The following is a 23,882-nucleotide window of genomic DNA, read 5'->3' as shown; positions in this document are numbered from 1 at the left end:
TGGTAACTCTAATCAGTTTTATGTAAGATTCTGAGCTTTATAAAATGAGATAATCAAATTAACTGATTGAAAAGCACTAATCTGGAGTAAGAGTCAATAATTACTTCAGAAACTGATTTATGACAATTCTATAAAATTATTTATGCATGAAAATATATTTTTTAAATTACCAGGAAGAAAGTCCCAAGCTCCAAATCATTACTAACATTTAAACTACATCCAAAGAACTTGAAATTAGGGTATTTTAAATTCTTTGTGATGAGTGTACCAGATTACAGAAATATTGCCAGACACAGGTATAAAAAAACATGGTGGAGTAGAAAGCATTAAATTAGTTTGGCAAATTTGGAGCTTAGCAGCCAGACAAATATATAAATCCATTCTGGATTATAATATTAAAAATACATTTGTTTCTATGAAGTATAATAGATAGTCCTTCTTTGTCCTGATGGAAAAACCCCTCTGGTTTGGCTGTTGTTAAAATTTATCACTCTGTTGAGTGCACCTTAGTTTTGCTGTACTGTACCAAGCATCTATCTAAATGAAAGTGTACAGGACCTGGAGTTGCCCTTCAATCACTATATCCTTTATGAATTAGAGTTCCATTTATCAAAATTACAGCAAGAAGAGTAAGGTCTCACAGGGCTGTCTCATTACAAGGCTTGTAAACACTGTCCTTACAAAGAAATGGTTTAACACCTAACAAATCAAAAACTGATTGGGAATAGAATTTATTTGAGATCATCTATCTTCAGAAGACGTGCTGTACTGAGTGCACTTCGTGGCCTTTCTAGCCATTCATCAAGAAATTAACAAGCTAATACCACAGACCACCAGATCTCCTTGGATCTTGAAATGTGAAATATGTTCAAAACAGATCTGTCACAGATGTTCTATTTTTATATTTCAAGACAACTTCAAAAAGGTTTTAAAACAAGAGAAACTCTCCAAATAAGAAAAAGAAGAAAAACAACTTGTCTCTTTAAAACCAGACAACAAACTGAATAAAAAATTATATGACATAAAATGATGTCTATTATTGTTAACAGTGATATAAAAAGAAGAAATGAATAAATAAATAATTGATATTTCGGTGTGTTGGAAAAAAATCAAAACTAATTTTTTTTTTCAAAGCTTCAGAAAAATTACTATGAAATTAAATCTATGGCCAGACATTTAATTTCAAAATTTTTAGCACACAAGGACCCTGTGTTTTAAAGGCACAAAATGAAATTGTACTAAGTCTAATTAGAATATGTTTCAAATCCATTAAAAAAAGAAACCATAAAACAAAACTAGATGTCATTTCAAGAAAGCAGTGTTGTGACACTGGAGGGCACAGAACTAGAATTGGCAGATGCTATCAGCTCTTGTCCTTATTAAGTTCCTTCTTAAAGGATATTTTAAGGGATAGACTTAAGGGATAGACTGGGATTTGGAAAGGAGCCTTGAAGCAAGCAGTTAAGTATTTCTTAAAACTACATTTTGCAAAGATTTTGGAGGCAATAAGTCACTCAGATTGCCCTGAAGTCCAGCTGGATTTGCTGACTTACTTTCTTGAAACTTAAAGGCTCTGTCTTAAATGTATTTCAAAAGAATGTATGCACAGGACTAGATAAGCTGTTAAAAAAATCCTTCTTTCATTACACTTGATTATTTTTATAAATGTACATGTTACAAACTGTCTTTCTGCAGCATTTTCAGGATAACTGAAAACAGGTCACCTTTAAAAGAAATTAAAGAAACCAACCAAAATTCCTCTACAAAACCCCAATATTCGTGGGAAGGTGTGCAATTTTTATGTCTGAAAGATTGTATGAGCTGCACAGTAAACTTGTTCAACATTGCCAAGAATGTAATAATCTCTCTTCTAGTAGCGTCTTTTCCTTAAACAGAACTTATTAAGCAGTCAAAAAGAACCAAACACAAAACCAAAACCACAACCAAAACAACAACAAAAACCCAAACAAAAGCCACCAAAAACTCCCCCTCCAAAAAAGAACCACAAAAACCATTACCACAACCCCTCAAAATACATTTCCCTAATAATTTCCCTAATAAGAACAGGAGAATCTAATGTTAATTTTCAGCTATAGCCACTAGAAGTATTTAATATAGGCAATACTTTATGAAACAGGGGTGAGCTAGGTGAGTGTTTTCATTATGTTATTTGAATTTTTGAGTCTCTATTTTCAACTAAATCAATGAATTCCCTGCTGGATTCTGTAGGTCACAATAGGTTCTAGGGATGCAACCTACAGTTCAAAGACACTGTAAGGGTCCAGATCCAAAAAACCTGTCCCTAAATAAAATTTTAAAATTAGCAGTACAAACACAGAATATTACTGATTTATTTTATGTTTATGCACTTATTTCATAAAGAATTAAACTAATTACTCTGATTTAGTTGGACACAGTGAGGGGGTTTCTAGCTCTCTCCTCTATTCATTTACTATATATCCAAATATAGTGGTTTATACTTTTTTCTTTCTGCATTTAGTAAAAAATGAGGTTAAAAAATGTGGTTATTGCTAAGAAAAGTTTGCTTGGTAATACTGTGGCCAACAAAAGGAGACTACTGCTTCTTATAAAGTTGTTTCCATAGTTTACTTCAACGAATTACCGATAAGGCAATTTATGTAGTGAGTGCTCTTTGATCTTTGAAGAGAGATGGCAGAATGGAAAGTTAACCTCATTTTAATGTTACCTAAATATACTGACAGGAAATTCTAATGTTTCCAAACATCTGGAAATCTGCTTCATGGGATGGTGTTCTTCTTTTCTATAAGAAACCTTTTTCATATACTGTCTTTTACAGTTTTATGTGGCTTCTAAAGGAGCATTTGACATAAGTAAAGTCTGTTCTCTTTACAGTAAAACGCTGCATTTAATTAAAAACTCTCTTTTATAGTGGCTAAAGTAGAGTTTCTGCAAAGCTTACCTCTCCTCAGAAAGTTTTAAGGGTAAACTTGCTTTTTACTCCTTACAGATCTTACAGTATGCACTGCCCTGTAGAACACTGATTTTCTTGCTGAATTTTCGTCATATAAGGTAGTCTCCACTGATTTGTTAAATAAAGGAATTCAGAATTAGTTCCTCACAGGAGGCTACCTGACAGTTCATGATGTGAACCATGAAATTGTATCACAGGTGAAATATAATTTATCAACAGAGTTTGGAAGAGCAAAGCATTTTTTTGAGAGATATTTTTTCTTTATTTCACAAACTAACTTCTACAGGAAGAACCAAGCTTATTTATGGACAAAATTAAAATGTACTACTATTATCTACATTTTTTGTTCATTCAACACTCATAATAGTTGAAAATACTTAGAAAAAGAAAAGATTTGCTAGATAATCTGTCTTCCTGCTTTGTGTATTCTAACATACATAAAGCTTTCATTGCTAATCTTCAGTAACTTGATTAGGCACTGGTACCCTCGCAGCGGTCACAGTTATGGAGAGCAGCTGCCTGGGAGTCTGTAAAGTGACCTCTACGAAACCCAGCAAGATTAAATCATCGACACGGTGACCACTCTATCTCAGCCTAGTATCTTTCTGCAGGACTCGGGAGCCAGCCATCCTCGGGCTGTGCTCGCTCCCTGGGAAACGTGCCCCACCTATCCCTGGGTCGGCTCAAGGGACCCAACTTTTGGCTTTGCGCAGCAGCCCAGCGCTGGCACATCACAGCCAACCCCAACAAGCTGTCCCCACCTGTGCCTGCTGGGGTTGTTATTTAAATTGCAATGTGTTTCTGCAATGGGCAGCTTTGACTGGCATATAATTTAGTTTCCCCAGAGAATCAGAGAAGTGACTGTTGATAAAGGAAGGCTGGTTTAAATAGATTTAATAAAAACCAGAGAAAGCTAAATTAAATTTTCATTATTAGGGACCTTTAAAGAAATGAGCAAGAAAAACTATGAAAATTCATATAAATTAAAATTTGCATATATATGTATTGGAAATTACTTCCACCAAAAGTAAAACCAAATAGCATTTCTGTTTCCTATAATGGATAAGTACCTGAAAATTTAATCATAGACATTCCATCAATTTTTCTCTAATTTATATATCTAACATCTGACCAAATGATCTTCTTCATATAAGTAATTTATAAATAAATACTTAACTGCTTTATATTTTTTCCTTTTCATATTCTCAGATGCTTTGCACTGTAAAACGAGACTGACACAGACTATGCCAATGAGGAGATTGAGAATACAGGCAAGGCCAAAGCAAACACGTTTCTCAGATGAGGCTGAGGGATTTTAAAAAAAAAAATACTTGCAGTCAAAGTGTTTTATATTAATAAAAAAGGTCCCTCATAAAAATAAAAGTTGAAGTACCATGTTAGGCACTATTTTTTTTTTTTTGTTCCCAGACACAAAAACTGAGATTCAGAGTGGTCGTGAAATTTATTTTTAGCAGTTGTCAAGATTGTCTTTATACGTATTTGAGATTTCAGGATTTCTGAGCGCATGAGAGGGATCCTGCACTGATTCAGCCCTGACAATAAACAGCCAGTGGATGACAGAGTCAGATGTTCCCAGTCCAGCAAATATTCCAATGCATTTCAGGCTACTGAAAGGCAGCTCCCATTCTGACTGGAACCAGAGGAAGCCCCTCGAATGGGAACTAGCAACAGTCAAATGTTTATATTTGGATTAAGATGTAGTTTGCCACTGTAATGCATACGCAGAGGAATGGATTCATATTTCATGACTGACAACCTTTACAAATCCCTGACAGTTTGAAGGGCAGCATTTTGGCATATACTGTAGTTTGATAAATTCCAGAAAGAAACCAAATTCTTCTGTGGATAATTTCAACAGGCAAAGATGATAAACAAGAAAAATAATTAAGAGCAATAAAATTTTCCTAGGTGTGTTTCTAGCTATTTAAAAAGTACAGTAATAGCTGAGAGGAAAATATCTACATCACACCAACAGTTATTGCTCAGTGGAAAGGACATCAAGGACACTTGCAAGTAAGAGAATTGGATCAATATTAACGCGATTTTCATTTCATGCTTCCCCAACTCCAGTAAGCTGACAATATACTCTGATTATGTGAACTGCCTCTGAGCAACATAGAAAAGGTTATTAGAGCAAGAGGTGGAAATGGAATGCACTTTTTATATTGACAGGTCTGCTAATAGAGTGTACTGATTTTCAAAGGCATGCAATGTGTTTTCACAATTTGGTTTTGACAGCAAAAAAGAATTTCATTTATTCTTGATTCAAGATATTCACATGGAAGCAAAGGTTCCTTGAGACAGGCCACTGAAGAGGGAAACCAAACTATTCAAATAGGAAAATTTAATTAATAAGGCAAGAAAGAAAAGGTGATTGAATTTCAAAATGTATGACATGATAATGAAACAATGGAATAAATTTGCTAAACAAGGCACTCTATGCTTTTGACATAGCATCTGATAAAACCTTTTTAAGATGACATAAAAGTGAAAAACATGCCTATGCCGTGTCTTAATGTTGAGGCCTGGATTATGTCTGGAAAGTTTTAGATTAGTTCCTAAGCAACATTCTCCAGGAAAAAACATGTTCTGACTATCTGCTTGCAGACGTTAAAGCCAGGATCAGTGTTGTCAGACTTCTAAACTGGCACACTCCATACTGAGGAACTGCACCCACATATGCTGGCCTTAATTTTGCTTCCTGTTCACAAAACCAAAAAAAAATTCTAATTGAAAAGGCTAACAATGATAAAACCTTGGAAATAAATGAAATACTCTTTGAAAATACAAACGCTTGATAATGCAGTGACATAGAAGAGATGGCACGGCATTTCATGAAATTCCATGAAAAGATAGTGGCAACCCTCTCTATGACAGGGATTTGGAACTACATTAAGATCCCTTTTTACTCAAGCCACTCTATTATCCTATATAATGTGATCTTACCTCCCAAACGACTTCTACTCCAACATTTCTAAGCCTTACTTATTATTTAAAAATTAGTGTCTCCAAACCATGTGGCTGGTCCAAACCTGAATATTTTTAAAAGAAAAAGCATACTAAACAGCTGCAAGTTTTTAATTCTCCTTTTCTGTGGCCATGAGTGATTATGTCTTTGCCAGAAGGCAATTTTGCCCCTCATCACTTAAGCTTTTGCTCTCAGATCCCGAAAAGATTGGCTCTTTGGAAACAGCCACTGTACAGAGACATAATAGGACAGCAATAAAGAAAAAAAATCTCTAGTGCAGGCAATGAATGTGTAGGAAGTAATTTTAAAATTTTTTATACTAGCTATCATAATTCCTGCAGGTATGCAACTGTCTCAATTTCTATCAAAACTACTTATTTACAGAAGAAAGCTTCAACAGCTCATGATCAGTGCTTTGAGAGACCCATTTGCCAACATATCTGAAATTACATTATCTTTCTGGAATGGTAGCCTTTTCAAGTGAAACTCATCTGAGGCATACAGAAAAACCATCTTATACAGTCTTTACACAGACAAAATCTCCGAAACATGATGTAATGTCACATAAAAATGTTTCCTTAAAGGATTGTCAATGCTATATATAAATAATAAATTTTTCAATATAAAAATGTCATTAGAACATCTAGATTTACTTTCTAGATTCCCACTGGTTCAGTGGGCTGCACTGTGGCTATTATGTGTTCAAATGCATTTTTTTCCTCATGTAGACCACCACATCTCCAGAACTGGTTTACATATTTTCACCCAGCAGCTAAAGTAGCTGGTGGGAAGAATTGCTTCTATTTCAGCATAGATCAATGCCTATAGCAACACCAGACAAAAGGCAGCACCCACAGGATATGCACATTTGTGAGGCTTCATTGTGGCTCTAACACTGTGATATTTGTGTTTAAATCTTAGAGCTGCTAAGGGACTACACTCTAGTAACAGCAGACAGCCCTTATGTTTGGGCCAGGCTGCTGTAAACACATAAATTCCTCCAAGCTGTAAATAATCTAGCAATAGTAGTTATATATTAAAGTTATCTATCCAGATAGCAATTATTAATCAAATTAAAATCAAAGCTTTGCAATTTTATTGGTTTTGAACCAGATTTTACTGCATACTTTCAAAAAAAGTATTACTTGCTAATTTTTTTTTTTTTTAGCAAAAATAGCTGCAGTTATAGAACATCTTTGTTGCATGCAGACCAGCAGATGAAGAGTGAAAGAGTAATGGTACACAAGACATGAGATTCTGAGGGTCTATCATTAAAACAACTCAATGACATAATTGAAGTGGGTGAACAGCAATCACTGCCCCAGATAGAAGGCCTAAGTGTGTATTAAGAAGAGCTAACCCACAAAAATCTAAGCAGCAGTCAGCAGTAAATAAAAAGGAGAGCAGTATTTTATTTCACTTTCCATTAAGCTGCCATGTGGGGTCTGTGACATCTTTCATTCTGCTTCACAAATATTACAAGAGAGCACAAATCTTGCATGCAACTGAAGGGATATTTGCAAAATTTCTATGCTTATGTTAAATGTGCAAGCACTATAACATTATCTTCCATTTAGATGAGAGCTGAGATGATATTTAGACAATGTGATCAGCTTTTTAAGGGCAAAGGTTTGAATGATTTGTGCTATTCAGCAAAAAGGACACCAATAAAAGACTTTTTGAGTATTATGCATAGTTCTTTCAGCTGTGAAAGTGTATCTATTGAAGATGATGTTCAAGGTATTATGCAAACACACCAGGAGATGTACTCTTTAGGCACACTGTAAGGATAAGAAAAACGTCATGTCATTATGTAATGTGCGTGATACAAAAAAGAAACTTAAACTGGAAACACATAATATGCTGGCTGATAGAATTCTTAACAAGGGGTTTTCCTTATCATGCTGGTTAGTACTGTATTTGAGAACTTTTTCCATGAAATGCATTTGGTTTTCTTTTACCATCCTCATCCCTGTCTGTAACTTGCACCATGCTGAAACTCACAAGAAAATCCAGTTTATCTCATTACACTGGTACTTTTTGTGTGTATTTCTAAACCAACACTATAAAATAATGAAATACACAAAATAAGTGGTATTGAAGAATTCACTCTACTTGTAAGGATATGGAATAGCCATTGCATATATACCTAAATCTTCATTTCTTGTGTACAAATCTTACTCTATACATAAAATGTCTACAAGAATTTTCATGTGATATAATAGAAATCGATTTTATGTGATAAATGTTAAGTAGTGCAATGTAAAAAGATGAGTAAAAGCACTTGGTCATCTTAAAATATATACTGTCTCTGAAAATTAATTCCCTTATTTTCAAAATCTATACATACCAGTTTCCTTTTCTTTGGGAAAGACAAGGAATCACCTATACTGAAGAGATTCCTAGACTCTTCTTATATTTGTTTAACCCTTGCAGGTAGCCCAGAGGCTTACAAAAACCTGAGCCCAGTGCCTGAAAGCCTCTCACCTCTCTCACTGACCATCAGAAAGAGTGGGACAGAAAAGTCTTTTTAAATCTACAGTGTGATCTCCCAATTATCCTTATGCAAAGGGTGCAGCACTGCTGAAATAATGCCCCTCCATTCCACTCATGTGCTTGACATGCTATCCTTGCCAAGTCTTCAGAAAACACTAATGATACACATTCCCACTTACATACAAAGTGGAGAATGGGATCCTGCAGTGAAGACATTGAGAATAAGAAGAGTGGAGTAAACTTAGGAAAGGAGTATTTCATGTTTTTAACTATTGCCAAAGGAGATTTTTAAAGTGCTTTTACTCCTTAATAGAGAGTTTTAAAGCACAAAATATAGGAAACTAGAAAAACACATGTTAAAATCTGAGTCCCAAGACCTACATTCACCTTGCTTTGAAGGACTCTGAAGGACTATTATTAGACTTTCACTGACAGAATGTTCTTCTGAAATGTTTCTATGAGATTCACTGAATATTCATGGGTCAAGAATTTATATTTCTTTGTCAAACAGATATAGAAAAGAATAAATAGAACACATACAATGTTCACATGAGCTTGAAAATATTTCTCATCATAGCAATTTACTAGGTTTGGTAAATAATTTACTTTCATTTTGCAGAACAGATATTTTGTGTTCTTTGTACATGAAAATTTAACTGTGGAAGGGAGAAAAGTGGAGCTAGAATTCCAAGAGTGACAATGGTTCCAATTTTTAGATCTTAGGAATAGTTTTGCAAGCCAATTTCATGGCTTCAAGAACATTCTGGGGTCATATACTTTCAGATGAAGGAAGAGGTAGCTATGTTAACTGCTGGTAAAAAGCCAGCAAGTCCTGCAGTAGAATCTATTAGCTCAGACCAATAACAGCAGCTAAAACCCAGGTCATGCTGGATAACCTAAACATCTCAGAGGAAAGGCATTTGGAACCAAACACAGAGGTTTAGAGGGAAAAAGTTTTCATATCCTATTTAGCTCTGTGAAAAACTTGAATTAGAGTCAAAAGACAGCTACTGACATTCAAGAGTTAAGAAAATAATTACAAAAAATTGACTGTTTAATAAATCTGTACTTACAACTGATAGTAAAGCTGCCATAAAAATTCCTATGAATATGCTAGAAACAACATACAACAGGCAGAAGATATTTAGAGACTGCAAGTACTGATAGAATGCATTTGCAACTCATTTCTATGACCTAGTCATGGAGCAGAAGCTCAGACACTGAGTGCTCAGTAAAATTCAACACATCAGTCTTCAGTACTCCACCCAAGCAAATTCCTTTACCATTTACCTCTTGAAGGTGCCTTTCATTACATTACAGTGGGTTTTAAGAAAAAGAATCACCATAGTGGTAGATATATTTATGGTATCTATTTAACGAGAACATATTTATGATTGGGGGGAGTGGGGTGGGAAATGTTATAAAGAAGATCAAGTCAAATCTAGTATTTGAGATTTAATTATTCTCACTACTAAGATTTTATTTTGCAGATCCTTCAACTAGTACCCAGTGTAAGGTTTTTCACAGAATCTTTAGACAAAACTGTATCTTGCAATTACCATATAAAATACTAAGAGCGCAAAACTATCATGTAATATTTTCCCTAAAATCCTGTGAGGATGAAATATTTGGGAGTTTATTTGGTGAAGCAGTGGATGGCACTGTTGGGCTACAATTATAAGGCTAGAGATGAAAATCTTAAATTGCTGTGCTTAAAAAAAAACATTTTTGTGACTTGTTTAGGCACACAATTCAGATATAAACTCATTCAGAGTACACTGGAGATTTCACAATCAATGTGGAAGCTAGTTCGTGTACTGAATAGAAGTTTTGTAATAGGAGAAGTATTATTTTAGGTGCTTCAACTGAAGCAGAAATGTTTACATGCTTGTTTCACATGGCAGCACGATCCCATTTAGGACTTACTTGGCACATGGAAGAATTGTTATGGGTTAATTTAATGACTGTATACATATTCTTAAAATGCTCACCAGTGAACATCAAGTATGTGTGTTTTACCACCCACAAAGTCGATTCTGTTTCTTAAAACTGCTCACAATTAATGGTCCTCTTGCCTTTACTTACAGACTAAAATTGTGTGAATGAATGGGGTGGTTGAACAAGGTTTCTTTTTAGAAAAGGGCTTTCGTTCTTCAGTTACTCTAATGTATTCTTACTTGAGGCAGTACTTAAATAAATATCAGTTTGGGGAATTATCTTAGATAGGGGTCACCCTGTATTTCCCCAGAACTACATATTTTATGAAATTGTAGTAGTGTATGTGACTAATTTTTAGGTAGTGCATTAACTGAGGGGGGAGAAAAAAGACAATCAAAAATATTGTCTTGGCTTATGCAGCTACAATAAACTCAATTTCAGCAACAATAACTATTATACTGAACATGAGAAAATTGACATTAGAAGCATTAAAGATGAGGCAGAGAGTTCCCTCAGCAAGTTTGCACATGACAAGAAACTGGGAGGAGTGACTGGTCTGCCAGGGGGCCTCAGCAGGCTGGTGAAATGGGATAACAGGAGCCTCATGAAGCTCAACAAGAACTGAGTCCTGCATTAGGGGAGGAATAAGCCCAGGCTCCAGTACCTGCTGGGAGCACACAGCTGGAAAGAAGCTCTGAAAAATGGAGCTGGGGGTGCTGAGGGACACCAGCTTGAACATGAGCTATCAATGTGTCCTTGCAGCAATAGGAAATGATCCTGGGCTGCAGTAGGCAAAATATTGCCAGTAGGTTGGGGAAGGTAATCCTCCTCCTCTGCTGAGCCTAGGTGAGGCCACACCTGGATTTCTGCATCCAGTTCTGGTCTCCACAGTATAAGAGAGACACAGATCTTCTTTTATATTTACTTTTACTACTAAACTGATCCAGATATTCTGTAGATATTCTTTGTTTTTCTTGAGGAGGGAAGACTCAAGGGGGCCACAAAGTTGTGTATAAATACTTCTTGGTTTTCAGTACTTCCAAGGATGGAAACCACATAACTTCTCTGGACAACTTATCCATTGTTTGACCACCATGACAGTAAAAAATACTTTGTTCCTGTTACTGGAAACCAACAGATATCTAGATCAGTTTAGAAGTAAAAGAAAATATGAAAAAACCCAACAAAACTCAACTTTGTTGAGTTTTGATCTATAAAATTCAACAAAGCTGAAAAAAAAAGCTGTTCATACAGATATAGTATAAGGAAGCAATATTTCATAGACAAAACTAGAAGCATAATTTGATCTTTAATCTCTTACATGGTACATATGTAATGCTTTCACTGCTATATACCTAGGAAAATAACTGAGTTTTATGCATCTAGTTGGCCTGCTAGCAAAACTCTGATAAGTAATGATTCACTATCAGTTGACTTCAACTTGCTTTCATTTTTGAACCAGTTACTGAAAAAAATACAGGCTTTCTTATGGCTGGTTCTGAAACCAGTGTTGTTGAAACTATTCTGGAAATACACTAGGCATTTTCAATATGCACAGAAAAGTGATAAGGTAAAGGTAAATGAAGTCTGAGAACCTTATGATCTTGAGAAAAAGTAATATAACTCTTTTAGATATATATGATTTATGCAGTAACTTTGACAGAGAGTCTTGAATTTATTGCAAAAAATGGTAGGATTTTCACCAACAAAAGACACCTTTATGTTTTTAGCAATGCCCATTAGTATCAACAATCTAATATATCAAAGAGTAGAACCTGAAATGCAGAATGGAAATGAAGACTAGCTTTTAGGTGCACATTCAGACTTCCTAGAATAGGGCACTTGATTTTACAGCAAAGCTTCTGAACAGAGATGATGAAATTGAGCATCTCTGGTTCATGGGATATTCTGATTTCTTGATATGTCTCATTACTTGAAAATGCCAGGTAAGTTTCTAAGACACTAGCTTAACTTTCTAGAACAGCATTTTGTGCATAGCTTCTTGCCAGTTTCTCTGGACACTCTTCCCTCTAGCTTGCTCTAACACTGCCTGCAGAAGGCAGGGAGCCCAGCAGCTCATGAGATGGAACTCAGGAGCTATGGAAATCCACTGCTTTGGACTTCTCAGCACTGTGGGGTTGCTCTAGAGCTAGCATTGCTGAAATTTCATCTTGGGGTATTTCTCTAACATTGAGGACCCACACAAAACTGAATCTTCCTTTAGGGTCCTTGGGACAGCCAGATGTCCCATTCTGAACACAGTCCCTTGTTTGAGTTCCTGTGGATTTCAGACCCTCAGTTTCATAGCAGGAACACACACAGCCTTGCTTCTAGGGTAGCTCTTGCTTGTTAAATAATCTGGTCCTTCCCACCATTCTTTGAAGGTCCCTCAAAATTCTGCTGTCATGAAAACAGATTTCAGATCTCAACATTCCCGATTGCCAAACCTGATGCTTTTTAATTGTGTTTGTGTAATAAAAATGTATTTCTAGTGATGAGTAAACATTGTATTTGGTGAAACTTAGAGCACTAATGACAAGACCCAGAAGGAGCCAGAGTTGTCTTCGGCTAGAACTGCCCTTGAAATAAGGTTGCTAATTACATATTCAAACACATATGCAAGTTCAAAAGCCATATGTGGCTATATTGCACATATATCTGTGGCTTTATTTCAAAACTTGAGCATTATGAAGGCATTTTTATTTTTTGTTTTCTTTTTCATTCTAAGCATTTAGGATCTGTCATGCTAATCAGCTTAACAGGCTAAATATTCTTGAGCACATACCCTAGATATATTTGACCAGCTTACACATGTATGTTTAGAATGTGGGCATCGAGTTAATTCTCATTTACTTAAATGTTGATTAGGAAATGTAGCCTTTCTTGTACTCTCTCTATGTATAAATTGTTTGTGGACCTTTAAAGGTTGATGGACCAAATTTTAATAAAGGAACTGGTCTAGGTTGACCTTTGTGGACCAGTATTCTACCTCACTGGTAGGGTGGTACAGTAGTGTCTCCTTTATGCTAATCTCCAATGACTGTAAATTGTTAAGTTGATTAACTAGAAGAGACAGTTCTTTCACCACATGTGCAGAATCTCTGTGAATTGGGTCATATCTGCATATTTCACATATCCATCACAGTTAAATTTGGGGAAGAAAAGTAGCGTGTATACTCATTTATACAATCTTTTCCTTTTTCTTTCTTTTCATTTACAATTTGCTTATTTACACTGAAATTCCATCTAAACTTAGAATAAGAATTGTTTAAGTTATTGATGTTATAAACTTAGAATAAGAATTGTTTAAGTTATTGATGTTATAAAATTAAAACTCTACTAAAAGTTCCAGGTAATTCAAATTCCATTTTAGCTTGCACTTTTATACTGCAGTAAGTAGCATCTCTTCAGCTACACAAAAGAGAGAAATGAAACTATATTTTGATCTGAGTAAGAATTTAACTAAAACAAAAGGGCGCTGCAGATACAATGTTGAACTAATTGTGCTTGTATTTTACATTTGGGCATGAAAGTAACTTTACCAGATTACAAACAAATCTAATGCCTAATATTAAAGTCTTAGAAATGGTGGAGACTAATCCAAAAGGAAAAATTCTCTAGTCAATCTCCTGTAAATGCTGCTATGACTGAGATGCAAAGAGTCTCAAGGGACAGCTAAGTATCCTAATATAGGAATCTGCTGCAATTTTTCACACTGTTTTAAATAGGCATAGAAATATGTTATGATTTCTAATTGCAATATTTCTTTCTTGTCAGGTAATTTGAAAATATATTCATATGTAGACATATGCCCACACACAAACATATATGTGTGCATAATATATCTTATGAAAAATGGAAATCCAAACATGCATATAAGAGCTAACTAACCGACTGTAGTTAAGTTGAAACTTCATTGTGACAAATATTTGGAGAAAATATTGTTTCCCAATAGTACAACATTGAATGTTTCCTACGGGAAGAAGTCACTATCGTCTAAAATTAACACTTCTCTTTTTAGGCCTTCTAGGTAGAATTTAGCATTTGTTTTACTTCTCTAAAACAAACATATAGATCATAAACATAGTTTTAATTTCCAAGACTCCTTCCTTAATTACTGCAGATATAATTACTGTATCCATACATCCAACATCAAATATTATTTAATACTAGAGTAGCTGTAAAGCACTTTTTTATCTATCAAGGTCATATTTTGATGGCTGCACAAGCTCAGATAAATCAGGTGTTAAGCAGGCACATCTCCAAGGAATCTGATAATTCTCTCATCTGCAATCCTCAGCATATCTTATTATTTACTGCCAAAGAAATGACTGATTAATTTTGTCATCTTTGCTCTGTGATTTTTGCTCAGCTGAAGCTGGCTGCCCTCTTCTGCAATGCCTGATCAGACCTATTTAAGTTGATGCCTTTGATCGCAGACACTGAGGAGCTTGCTGACTTAGGCTTTGACTAAACATTCCTCCACTGCAATATTTATGCACAGAATCCTAAATGATAATGGACAGTCATTGTAGATAACAAAAACTTGTAAGATGTTTCCACTATTTTTCTGATGCTCAAGGCAGCTCTACTTGTACTAGAGGTATCAGTCAAGATGAAAAATTGAAACAAAAGCCCAATAAATTTTCCTTTGATGAATACTTTATTTGTCACAAGCGAAGTATCTGAGGTCAGGAAATAAAATCTGTTATTGGAAAACTATGTAGTCCGATTTTTTTTAAAAAATGCCTTAAATTCTTTCTGTAGTGCGATGTCATACTCGGTTTTGGAAGCTAGGGGCATTTTACTATCAAACTGTTGCAAACAAAATTATCAAAACAAAACCAATAAAAAAACCAACGACAATGAAAGTTAAGCCCTATGGAAAAAAAAAATAAATCTGCCTCTAGCTCTTTATTAATCACATTCCAGCACCAGAGGCTAGAAGTACATCAAACTGCACCAAATCCTTTTCACATGACAACCTCATAAATTATTAAACTCATTAGTAACACCAAGAGGCACAAAAATAACATCAGTGTTAAGGATGTTTTCTTACAGAGAAAGGTCAGCTAAAAGTTTCAGTATTAAAATCCAAAGGCTTAAGCCTCTGAAAAGCAAATACATCTAGATAGAATCCATGAATATTTTAATGCATGCTGATTTTAAATTCCCTGTTAATTTTAATACATATATGAAAAGCTAGAAATATTTTTAATTTCTGAAAACTTCACTCTATTGTTAATTTTTATGTAACCACTAAGTTTGATGTGCACCATCTGTGTATAAACCTGAGTCTTAATTTTCTTGTATGGTGAATGCACTAACAGGTGTTATAGAAATTTAAAGTCCAAGGTTTTAGTGACTATTTGCCTTTCAAAAGCAACACAGCAATCAGCACAGTCCTGTACCCGACTCTCATAAAATCTCTATCCTGATGTTTTGGAAGAACATGGAGAAAATAACCCTTTGTCAAATATGAAATACCATATACAAATGGGGGAAATGTCTTCTTTAATCGAGCTTAAGGAAAGTTTATGACTTGAAGTGCTGGACATGATAGTCTTCACTTTTAAGTAAGGATTAAGTTACACCTCCAAGTATAACTGCACACACAGATATTAATTCATATGTCTAACCTTCTTTGGATCCCAGCTATTTGCCTTATACAACTGCAAAGTTGGTGAAAAGTGTAGGTCATATACAGAGTTAGCTTTATATCTATCATATTCAGAACTTTTGGCAACCTTAGCCTTTGGCTAAACATCAGATGAAAGGTTCAACTTGCTTTGGGAATGATTACTTCAATTTTTTACTCCTAAATGCTAAAGAATCATAGCATTTTCTTTTCAGCACTAAAACAAAACAAAACAATAAAACCATCACAATACTCTTTAAAATCTCCTGTCTTTGATATGCTAGAGAGGTATCCCAGCTTAAACCCAAGTAATAAATTTGCTTTAGATTTTTGGAGTACTCAGACTTCTGCTGTACAGAAGTCACAAACATATGAAACTTCTACATGTTATAGAGGAATTTGTAAGCATGTCCTCAATCCTCTTTTATACTCCAGCTACATCTCCATGAAAATCAAACATTATTTAATTCTTCAGTTTCTAAAACTGAAGCTTCTATGTATTCAGTTCACTATTGAATCACAAGTTATCCTTAAAAAATATTATTGTTAACAAGTTCTAATGCATTTCACGATTTGCAGAAAAAAATTCTTCTGGCTGAAATTTGCATGCCAGAATAAAATTTTGGGTATTTTTTAATTCCTCATTCAGAAAATGTCTCCAATGGAACTATTATGATGCATTAGTTTGATGACCTATTTCATTCAGTCACTCCAGAGAGACATGTTCAGTTGCTTTTACCAGGCTCTCAAAATTAGTGGCTGGGAATGCTAGAGAAGTATAATGTGAATCCCTTGAGGATCAGGGAATTTAACAGCTCACAAGCTCAAGTCTTCTGGTTCATTAAAGTGCAAGAATTGAAAGAATTCCTTTTCTAAGAATATGTTGTCCTAGGAATTCTCAGCACTGTCCTTGAGAAAGAAGGGACATGATTCTGAGGAATCCATGGACATCAAGAAAGCATCATGAGCTATATTTTTAAGCTGAGGTAATACTGACCATATTCCACAGCAGCTTTTAGGAGAGCATCAGCATGAGTAGACCCAAAAGCATTGCGAACAAATCTCCTCCGTCGGCGCAAATCATCCTCCCAGTAATCCAAGCGCCAGAAGTCATGCAGTTGGCTGGAAAATAAAGAACACACGCATCAGCACCTACCACAGCTTGAACTGTATTTACATACATTATAGTATAATTTCAGTGCTGCTTTCCCATTCTGGAATACAATCTTGTAAAAACATGTATTACTAAAACTTACAATATTCCAGCGTTTCTTTACATGCATTTATGTATTATAAACCCCAGCACCGCCTGTCTCAAAGTGTTCTGCCTGCTGCTAAAAACATTAATCACACTGAACCCATTAACAAATGCAGCATCAAATTACAAGTATTAATGGCACCGCTTGCTTTCTTTTACAGTGTTTTTAACAAGGCTTGTAAATCATAGAATGGACCTCAGTGCAAATAGTTTGCAATTTAATGACTATGGTCCCTTAGCAGACCGAACTTAAAAGTATAAAATATTGCCCACTTGAATTTTGTGGAACTATGATTAAACTAATGTGCTGAAATATTCATTGAAATAATTCCCCACTGCCCCTAGCAACCTGAGAAAATTGCAATTTTATTCATTATTAATAACACTGAATTAGAACAGCAAAAAAGTTCCACCATGTGGTAATTGTCTTGGTAAATTATTATTCCAGCACTAACAGAGTACTAGGATGATTTTATAGCTCCCAGCTAATACAAGCCATTAACAACCATGGCCATCTTAGTGTAACATTGCCTTTTTTACATTCAAAAGAATATTAAACTCCTGTAGAATTATGTAAGCCATTGTTAATCTATATTAAAGTCAAAAAGTACACATATATAATCATCTGGTATTCAGCTTTGGTCCTAAAGAGCTGACCAGCTCCACTTTCAAACAACTTCTTGACCTTATCAACACAAATCCCCCACATCTTGTTTATAAGCCATTTGGGCAAAGCTGCATTCTAAGCCAACATTTTAAAAGCTTTTTGGATCACTAGGAAGAATGCAAAATGTTTGTGGATGCATCCTTATTATCAAACTCATAATTGAACACACTATACATTTAAAATTATTCTGCAGGCCATGACCTTGTGGACACTAACTAGGGAATCACTGCTCTAAACCAGTAATTTTCAATCCATCTGTATTGCCCTGGACATGTGTGATCAAAAGACAAAGAGAAAAAAGAAAAAAAAAGAAGAGGGGAAAAAAGTTTACAACTCGTAAGTATGGTATATTTCTTTGTTGGATTTTTCTAGTTATTTCTTCAGCCACTATTTTCTATATTGCCTTCATTTTGACCAGCTATGTGCTGGTAGCCATTTCCAGAGGAAAAGTAGAAATATGCTAATGTAGGACAGACATTTTCATTCTTTACAGTCCACTTAAGCACTTTTTTTTAATGCTTTCATTAGTTACTGTCCAACTTTACTAACTGCTGTCATGACACCTGGATCAGAAACAGAGGGCAGGGCACCATGGGGAGTGGATCTAGCATCCTACCTTCTAGCCAATAACAAATTTTCAGAAGCAGCACACCGTAATTTTTAGTCAATGCTGCTGTTTTTTGCATTCTGAATGGCATTTTCACAACATGCTTCTTAAGTCTGTGTGAAGGTCCTACTTTCATGGCTGCCTTGCAGAACATGCATTTTACTTATTTACAAGCAGTGAGGAGGCAACTTCAGTGGTTTTTTGAAAGGCAAGAAACCTTCCTTTTATAATTCCATTTCAGAGTAAGTAATGATAGGACAGAAGTAAAAATATTAATGAAAACCTTTTAAAAAATATCTCTGAAATTATTTGTATTGGCAGCAATAAGAAAACCACTAATGTTGATAAGAATGATCTACATAATAATAAAATACTTAATGAGATTAAGAAATATTCATATTCAGCCTAAAAACTAAACTCTGTGTTTAATCTGGTAATTCATTACTTTGATTAATTAGTCTGAAGATTACTGTACATTCTCAATTTAACATAAACCAGATTTTAAAGTCACTATTTTAATGAAGCGTTAAGTAAGAAAGCAATGAAATTTTCAGAAGATTAAGTTGTTTGGATCTATTTTACAGATCCAAAAAAACCATTACACGTTCACCAGGGACTGAAGCTTGAAATATGTAATAATGGTGCAAAATTAAAATTTTTGAGAAAAAATGACCAGAAACATCATTTCTATTCACAAACTATATGACTTTTAAAAACAGAACTGAAGTTTCTTGTTACCGTTTTCTACAGATGTCTATCCTGCAATGTTACTACTTGCTTCCAGGTCCTGGAAGTTGGTATCTCAACCCTAAAGAAAAGGTTTCTGAATCTTAACTAGTTGATTGAAGATTGATTTTTGACTCAGAGCAACATCATCAACAAAAAGACAAGATATCTTTCCTACACTGTTGTTAGAAAGAAAGCAGAAACTTCAAAAGATGATGGATCTATACTTACGGAAAGCTTTGAATGATTGAGCTTCATCACTTGAATAACAGGCAGAAAAAAATGTGTGATTTTCCTTAAATGTTGTATTCTTACATCTCTAGGTTGGATTACAAATACTACTAAAGTAGAATACTGTGGCACCAGTTTCAGCCTAAAATTTAGAATTTAACCTGCTTTAAGTCAAGCATTATGGACTGAATCAGTGTTAAATTGCCTAGCCCACAGGTTACAGTACTTTAGACTTATTCTAATCCTGCGGATATCACTCAGACTTTAAGATTTTTGAGGAATTTAGGTAGCTGTTAGGTAGTTCTAAATAATGGCTGTAAATGAAGTAGAACTATATTTTCAAATGATGTACTAGGCACAAGTCAGTCCTAGAAGAGAGCATATCTGCAAATCGCCCATAACTCTTTCTGCTACAATGCTTTTTTTAAAGTGACTTGACTAAATCAAGTAATTTTAGTAATTTATTTTTTGTGACAAGGACAATATTTCAATAGGCTTTACTTTTCCTTATAATGCATATTATTAATAATCCTTATTTCCACAGCCAACTAGATTACATGTAATTTCTCATTCCTCCATATTTTATACCAGTCAAGTGACATTTTGAATCAGGCTTGTTTAAATGAAGAAGTGCATATTAAGCACAACATAATGAATATTTTTTAAGAACTAAAAGTTTATAGCATCATATATGAGATATTTCTAAAGAATTTTAAGAAAAGAGAAATACATATCTATATCCTTCCAACTGAACAGCTATTTTAAATGTATACTAAAACGCAGGACCCAAAGAACTCCACATGATGAGTTTAACTGTCAGAGATAATTTCCTTACAAACTACAGTATAATCCAATATAATCCAATATAAACCTTTCTCATCATAATGAGAACTGGCATGAATCTAGTAATACTACAAGGCTACTAACAATGAAAAAAATTATTTTTAATGGTATGGTGTTGCAACTTAATCCCAAATTTCTGATGTGCAGTACTTCATATAGTTAATACAAAGAAAATACATGTTTTAATGGAACAAGCCCTATTGTACTACATACTGAAGGATTACAAATTTTGTTTCAATGTCACTGTCATCACTGGTACTCACTTGACAGCTTGATGTGCATGCTCTCCTACTTCAAATACACTTTTCTTGGCCAGCATGGGATGGAAAGGCAAACTGGTGTTATGCTGCCCTGGGTAGCCATGATGGACTTTGATAAGTTGGAGCAAACAGCTTTGAAGTCTCTCAAATGCAGGTTGCTCTAAAACTCAGATCTGCCCAGAATTCTTCATTATATTCTTTACTGCCATACCACACACATTTTCCATGTGGGAACAAAGATTATTGAGACAGACTAAAGTGTTTCAGATAGCTCAATTATCCTCTCAGAGGAGAAATGGTGACGTGCTTTGCCAGAAAAACAATTAAGAGGAATGTCAAGTCAGCCTGCATAGCAAAGTCCTCCCTGCCTTTTCACATCTCCATAGCTTGAACATTTAAAATACAACTATTGAAAAGATTTTCTGTTAATTCCTATGGCCATAGCTGCAATGATGAGCATGGGAAGGGTTTTTTTTTGGACTTATGATTACTAGCTGTCCTAAACTGTAGGTCTTTGTCCATTCTGTGTGCATTCAGCATCTGTGACAACAGCTGCATGGCTGTGAAACCCAGTCCCTGTTTGGGAACAAGATGCAGTTTGGTACATGTCACCTACAGCTACACAACTAGTGACAAAAAATGAATTCTGGAAAGTAGCAGTACACATAAAAGATCCTCAGACTGCAGCCCCAAGGATGGGCTGCCAGATGGAAGAGATTAAGTTTGAATATATTAATGAAGAGGAACAAGCCTGCAGACATGGGGGAAGGGGGAAAAGTTGTTTTGAAAGAGAGGTGGGTCACAGAATTGGAAGGATCTCTGAGAATCCTTAGTCTTTGTAATACTGGGAAAATACTAGAAAAGACAAGGAATTTATGATCTATAATTTCAACAATTAGTCCTGGTGGCTTTTATGGGACATATTTTGAAAAAGAAAAATTATTCTTTTCACAATGTAGAATTATGACTGTGTTTTGAGAAATAAGGAAAAAAAGTATATTTGGAAAGCATAAAGAATTCCCATAATGTAGACGAAAAACAGAAAGTGAATGATATTTAAAAAAAAGGTAAGTAAAAGAAAACTTGAAATACAAAAAATACAAAAACACTTCTGCAATATTTTTAATGGTGAAAGCCAACATATAAACCTATTTGCCAGATGATCAAGAGCAGATGTCTCCTGTAACAACAAAGGAGCAAATAAGGTTCAGAAATGGTGTTGCAATAGATTACAGTAACTGTAAATAATATTCAACCCTGGAAATATTAATACAGGGAATAAAGATGTAATGAACCTGAGAAACACCTAATGTCATGAAAATTGGAAAAGATGGTAAAAAAGGGGAAGGGTTTCCACTTGGACTTTGAAACACAGATGAAATAAAGCATAAAGAAACTCAAACTAACAGCAAACACTACTACTGATCATCAGAATAGGAGCAGAGGAGTCACCTCTGAAAAGCAAAAAGAGAACTGCTAACAGTTTCTCTCCTCTGATCATGTTACTAATGGTCTTGCATTAATAATGAAGGACAAAGCTGAGACAACAGAGAATGAAATGAAAGAGAGAAAAAACTATCAGAAGATGACTAGTGATTAAAGATGCACCAAATTTATGGAGAAGAATTTCTAAGAACTGTTTTAAAGGGTAACACCCTTTTCAGAAAGGAGGAAGTGATTTATGGGGCTTTTATTTTCTTCTTAAGGCACTAGAAAAAGGAGTATTTAGTACACATTCTTAATGAAGATTTCCAACTCCTGAAACTTCTGTGTCTTAATTTCAGTGAGGAAACTGAGGACACATCAAAAGCTGAAAACAAAAATCTCTCAATTTGAATTATTCTTCAGATAGATAAGATGTTAGAAAGGAGAGTCATGTCAGTAGATGTGAAAGGGAGGCTGTGACAATAGAGATGTTAATTTTAGCTATGGTACTACTTAAACCACAAACTTCTCAGTGGTTTAAATAGTACCATAGCTGAAATTAACTATGTAAAAGTCAGTAAAATCCCAGGGTAATGGATTTTAGTCTATTGCATAGTCTGAAGGAAAAAACTCATAATGAATACACAAATAAATGAGGATTAACAGTTTACTGATTGCCTAGATTTTTTATAAAGCCTTAGTTCTTCAGAATGAGTTGTTCACGTTGGAATGGCTGCAATATTATTAAGTAGTAGTCAACTTCTACCAAGAAGAAGCAGTTGTAGGGAAATAAGACTAACCATGCATAAAGATATAAATGGGGAAAAAATAGAGAGAAAAAAGCTACATACTCTTAAAAATAACAATAGAAGTGGCAATAATTCAAATCTCTACAAAGTAGAACTAATGATAAGTAGAATTTTTTAAATTATTGAATTAACATAAAATAGAAATTTAAAATAATGAGAGAGAAATTTGGCAAATCTATCCAAGTACTAATGGGCAATAGTAGCACACTACATGTAGGACAGCTAAATGAAACAATACAGTTTTCTAAAGTTATATACTAGGTTCTTTTTAGTGACTCCAATGGCATTGAATGAAGAATTGAAGGACCTTACAAAGCAGATACATAAATTGTCAGTGTTTGACTCACCAGAATCACAAAGGGCTTTTTAGCAACAAAATATGAGTAACAACAATGCAATTGCACCAGATTCTAGAGATAATAAATTTTAAACTTAGAAACACTAAAATGAAATAAAATTTAGGGTTAGAATTAGGACATAAAAGATCATATTTGAAAAAAAAAAAGGAAAAGAAAGTGGTTGAAACAATACTCTGGTTTAACTCAGATTTCTGGTTTAACTCAGATTTTTGGTTTGGAGCCATAATTCTGTTTCAGAATGTGGTTTGCTGCCACTCCAACAAAGAGGAAACAAAACATCCAAAGCCCAAAAAGCCATTTTATAGTTTTAGATAAAGGAAAATTTGGGTAAAATTCCCTTTTGGAAAATACCTTGAAAGAAATGTTTAGGACACTTTAATTTTTACTGTATAATTTGTTATGTCATGCTATCTCAGTACAATGGGCACTTAGTAAGATTTCACAAGTACTGCCATGATGCCTCAGTACAACAAAATCCAAGATGGAATGAATTGGGGGTCATCTCTGTATTTCTTAACTGGCTGCAAAAAAGAGACAGACAGAATGGCTTTGACTAGAAGCATTACTATAAGAGGCTAAAATTAAGTAAAATGCATTCCATGATAAGGGTGCATGATAATTTTCTTATTCAAAATGTAGAAATATCTCAAAATTTAATTGACGCAAAACTTGGTATAGAAAAT

General features: G+C 34.6%; 1 protein-coding gene across 5 annotated transcripts in view; it reads right to left on the bottom strand.

Annotated features, from left to right (window-relative positions):
• The window catches only part of NBEA (neurobeachin), a 458,842-nt gene that overhangs the window by 167,104 nt on the left and 267,856 nt on the right, over positions 1-23,882 (bottom strand). For all 5 annotated transcript variants that reach the window (XM_066544903.1, XM_066544904.1, XM_066544902.1 and 2 more), the window contains one exon: positions 17,012-17,136. In XM_066544903.1, the coding sequence (XP_066401000.1) occupies positions 17,012-17,136 (125 nt within the window). The remainder of the gene's footprint in view (positions 1-17,011; positions 17,137-23,882) is intronic.

Source organism: Molothrus aeneus, chromosome 2 (assembly GCF_037042795.1).
Source record: "Molothrus aeneus isolate 106 chromosome 2, BPBGC_Maene_1.0, whole genome shotgun sequence".
Lineage (NCBI taxonomy): Eukaryota > Metazoa > Chordata > Aves > Passeriformes > Icteridae > Molothrus > Molothrus aeneus.
The sequence above is the reverse complement of the archived record's forward strand: the minus strand, read 5'-3'. Positions and strand labels throughout refer to the sequence as shown.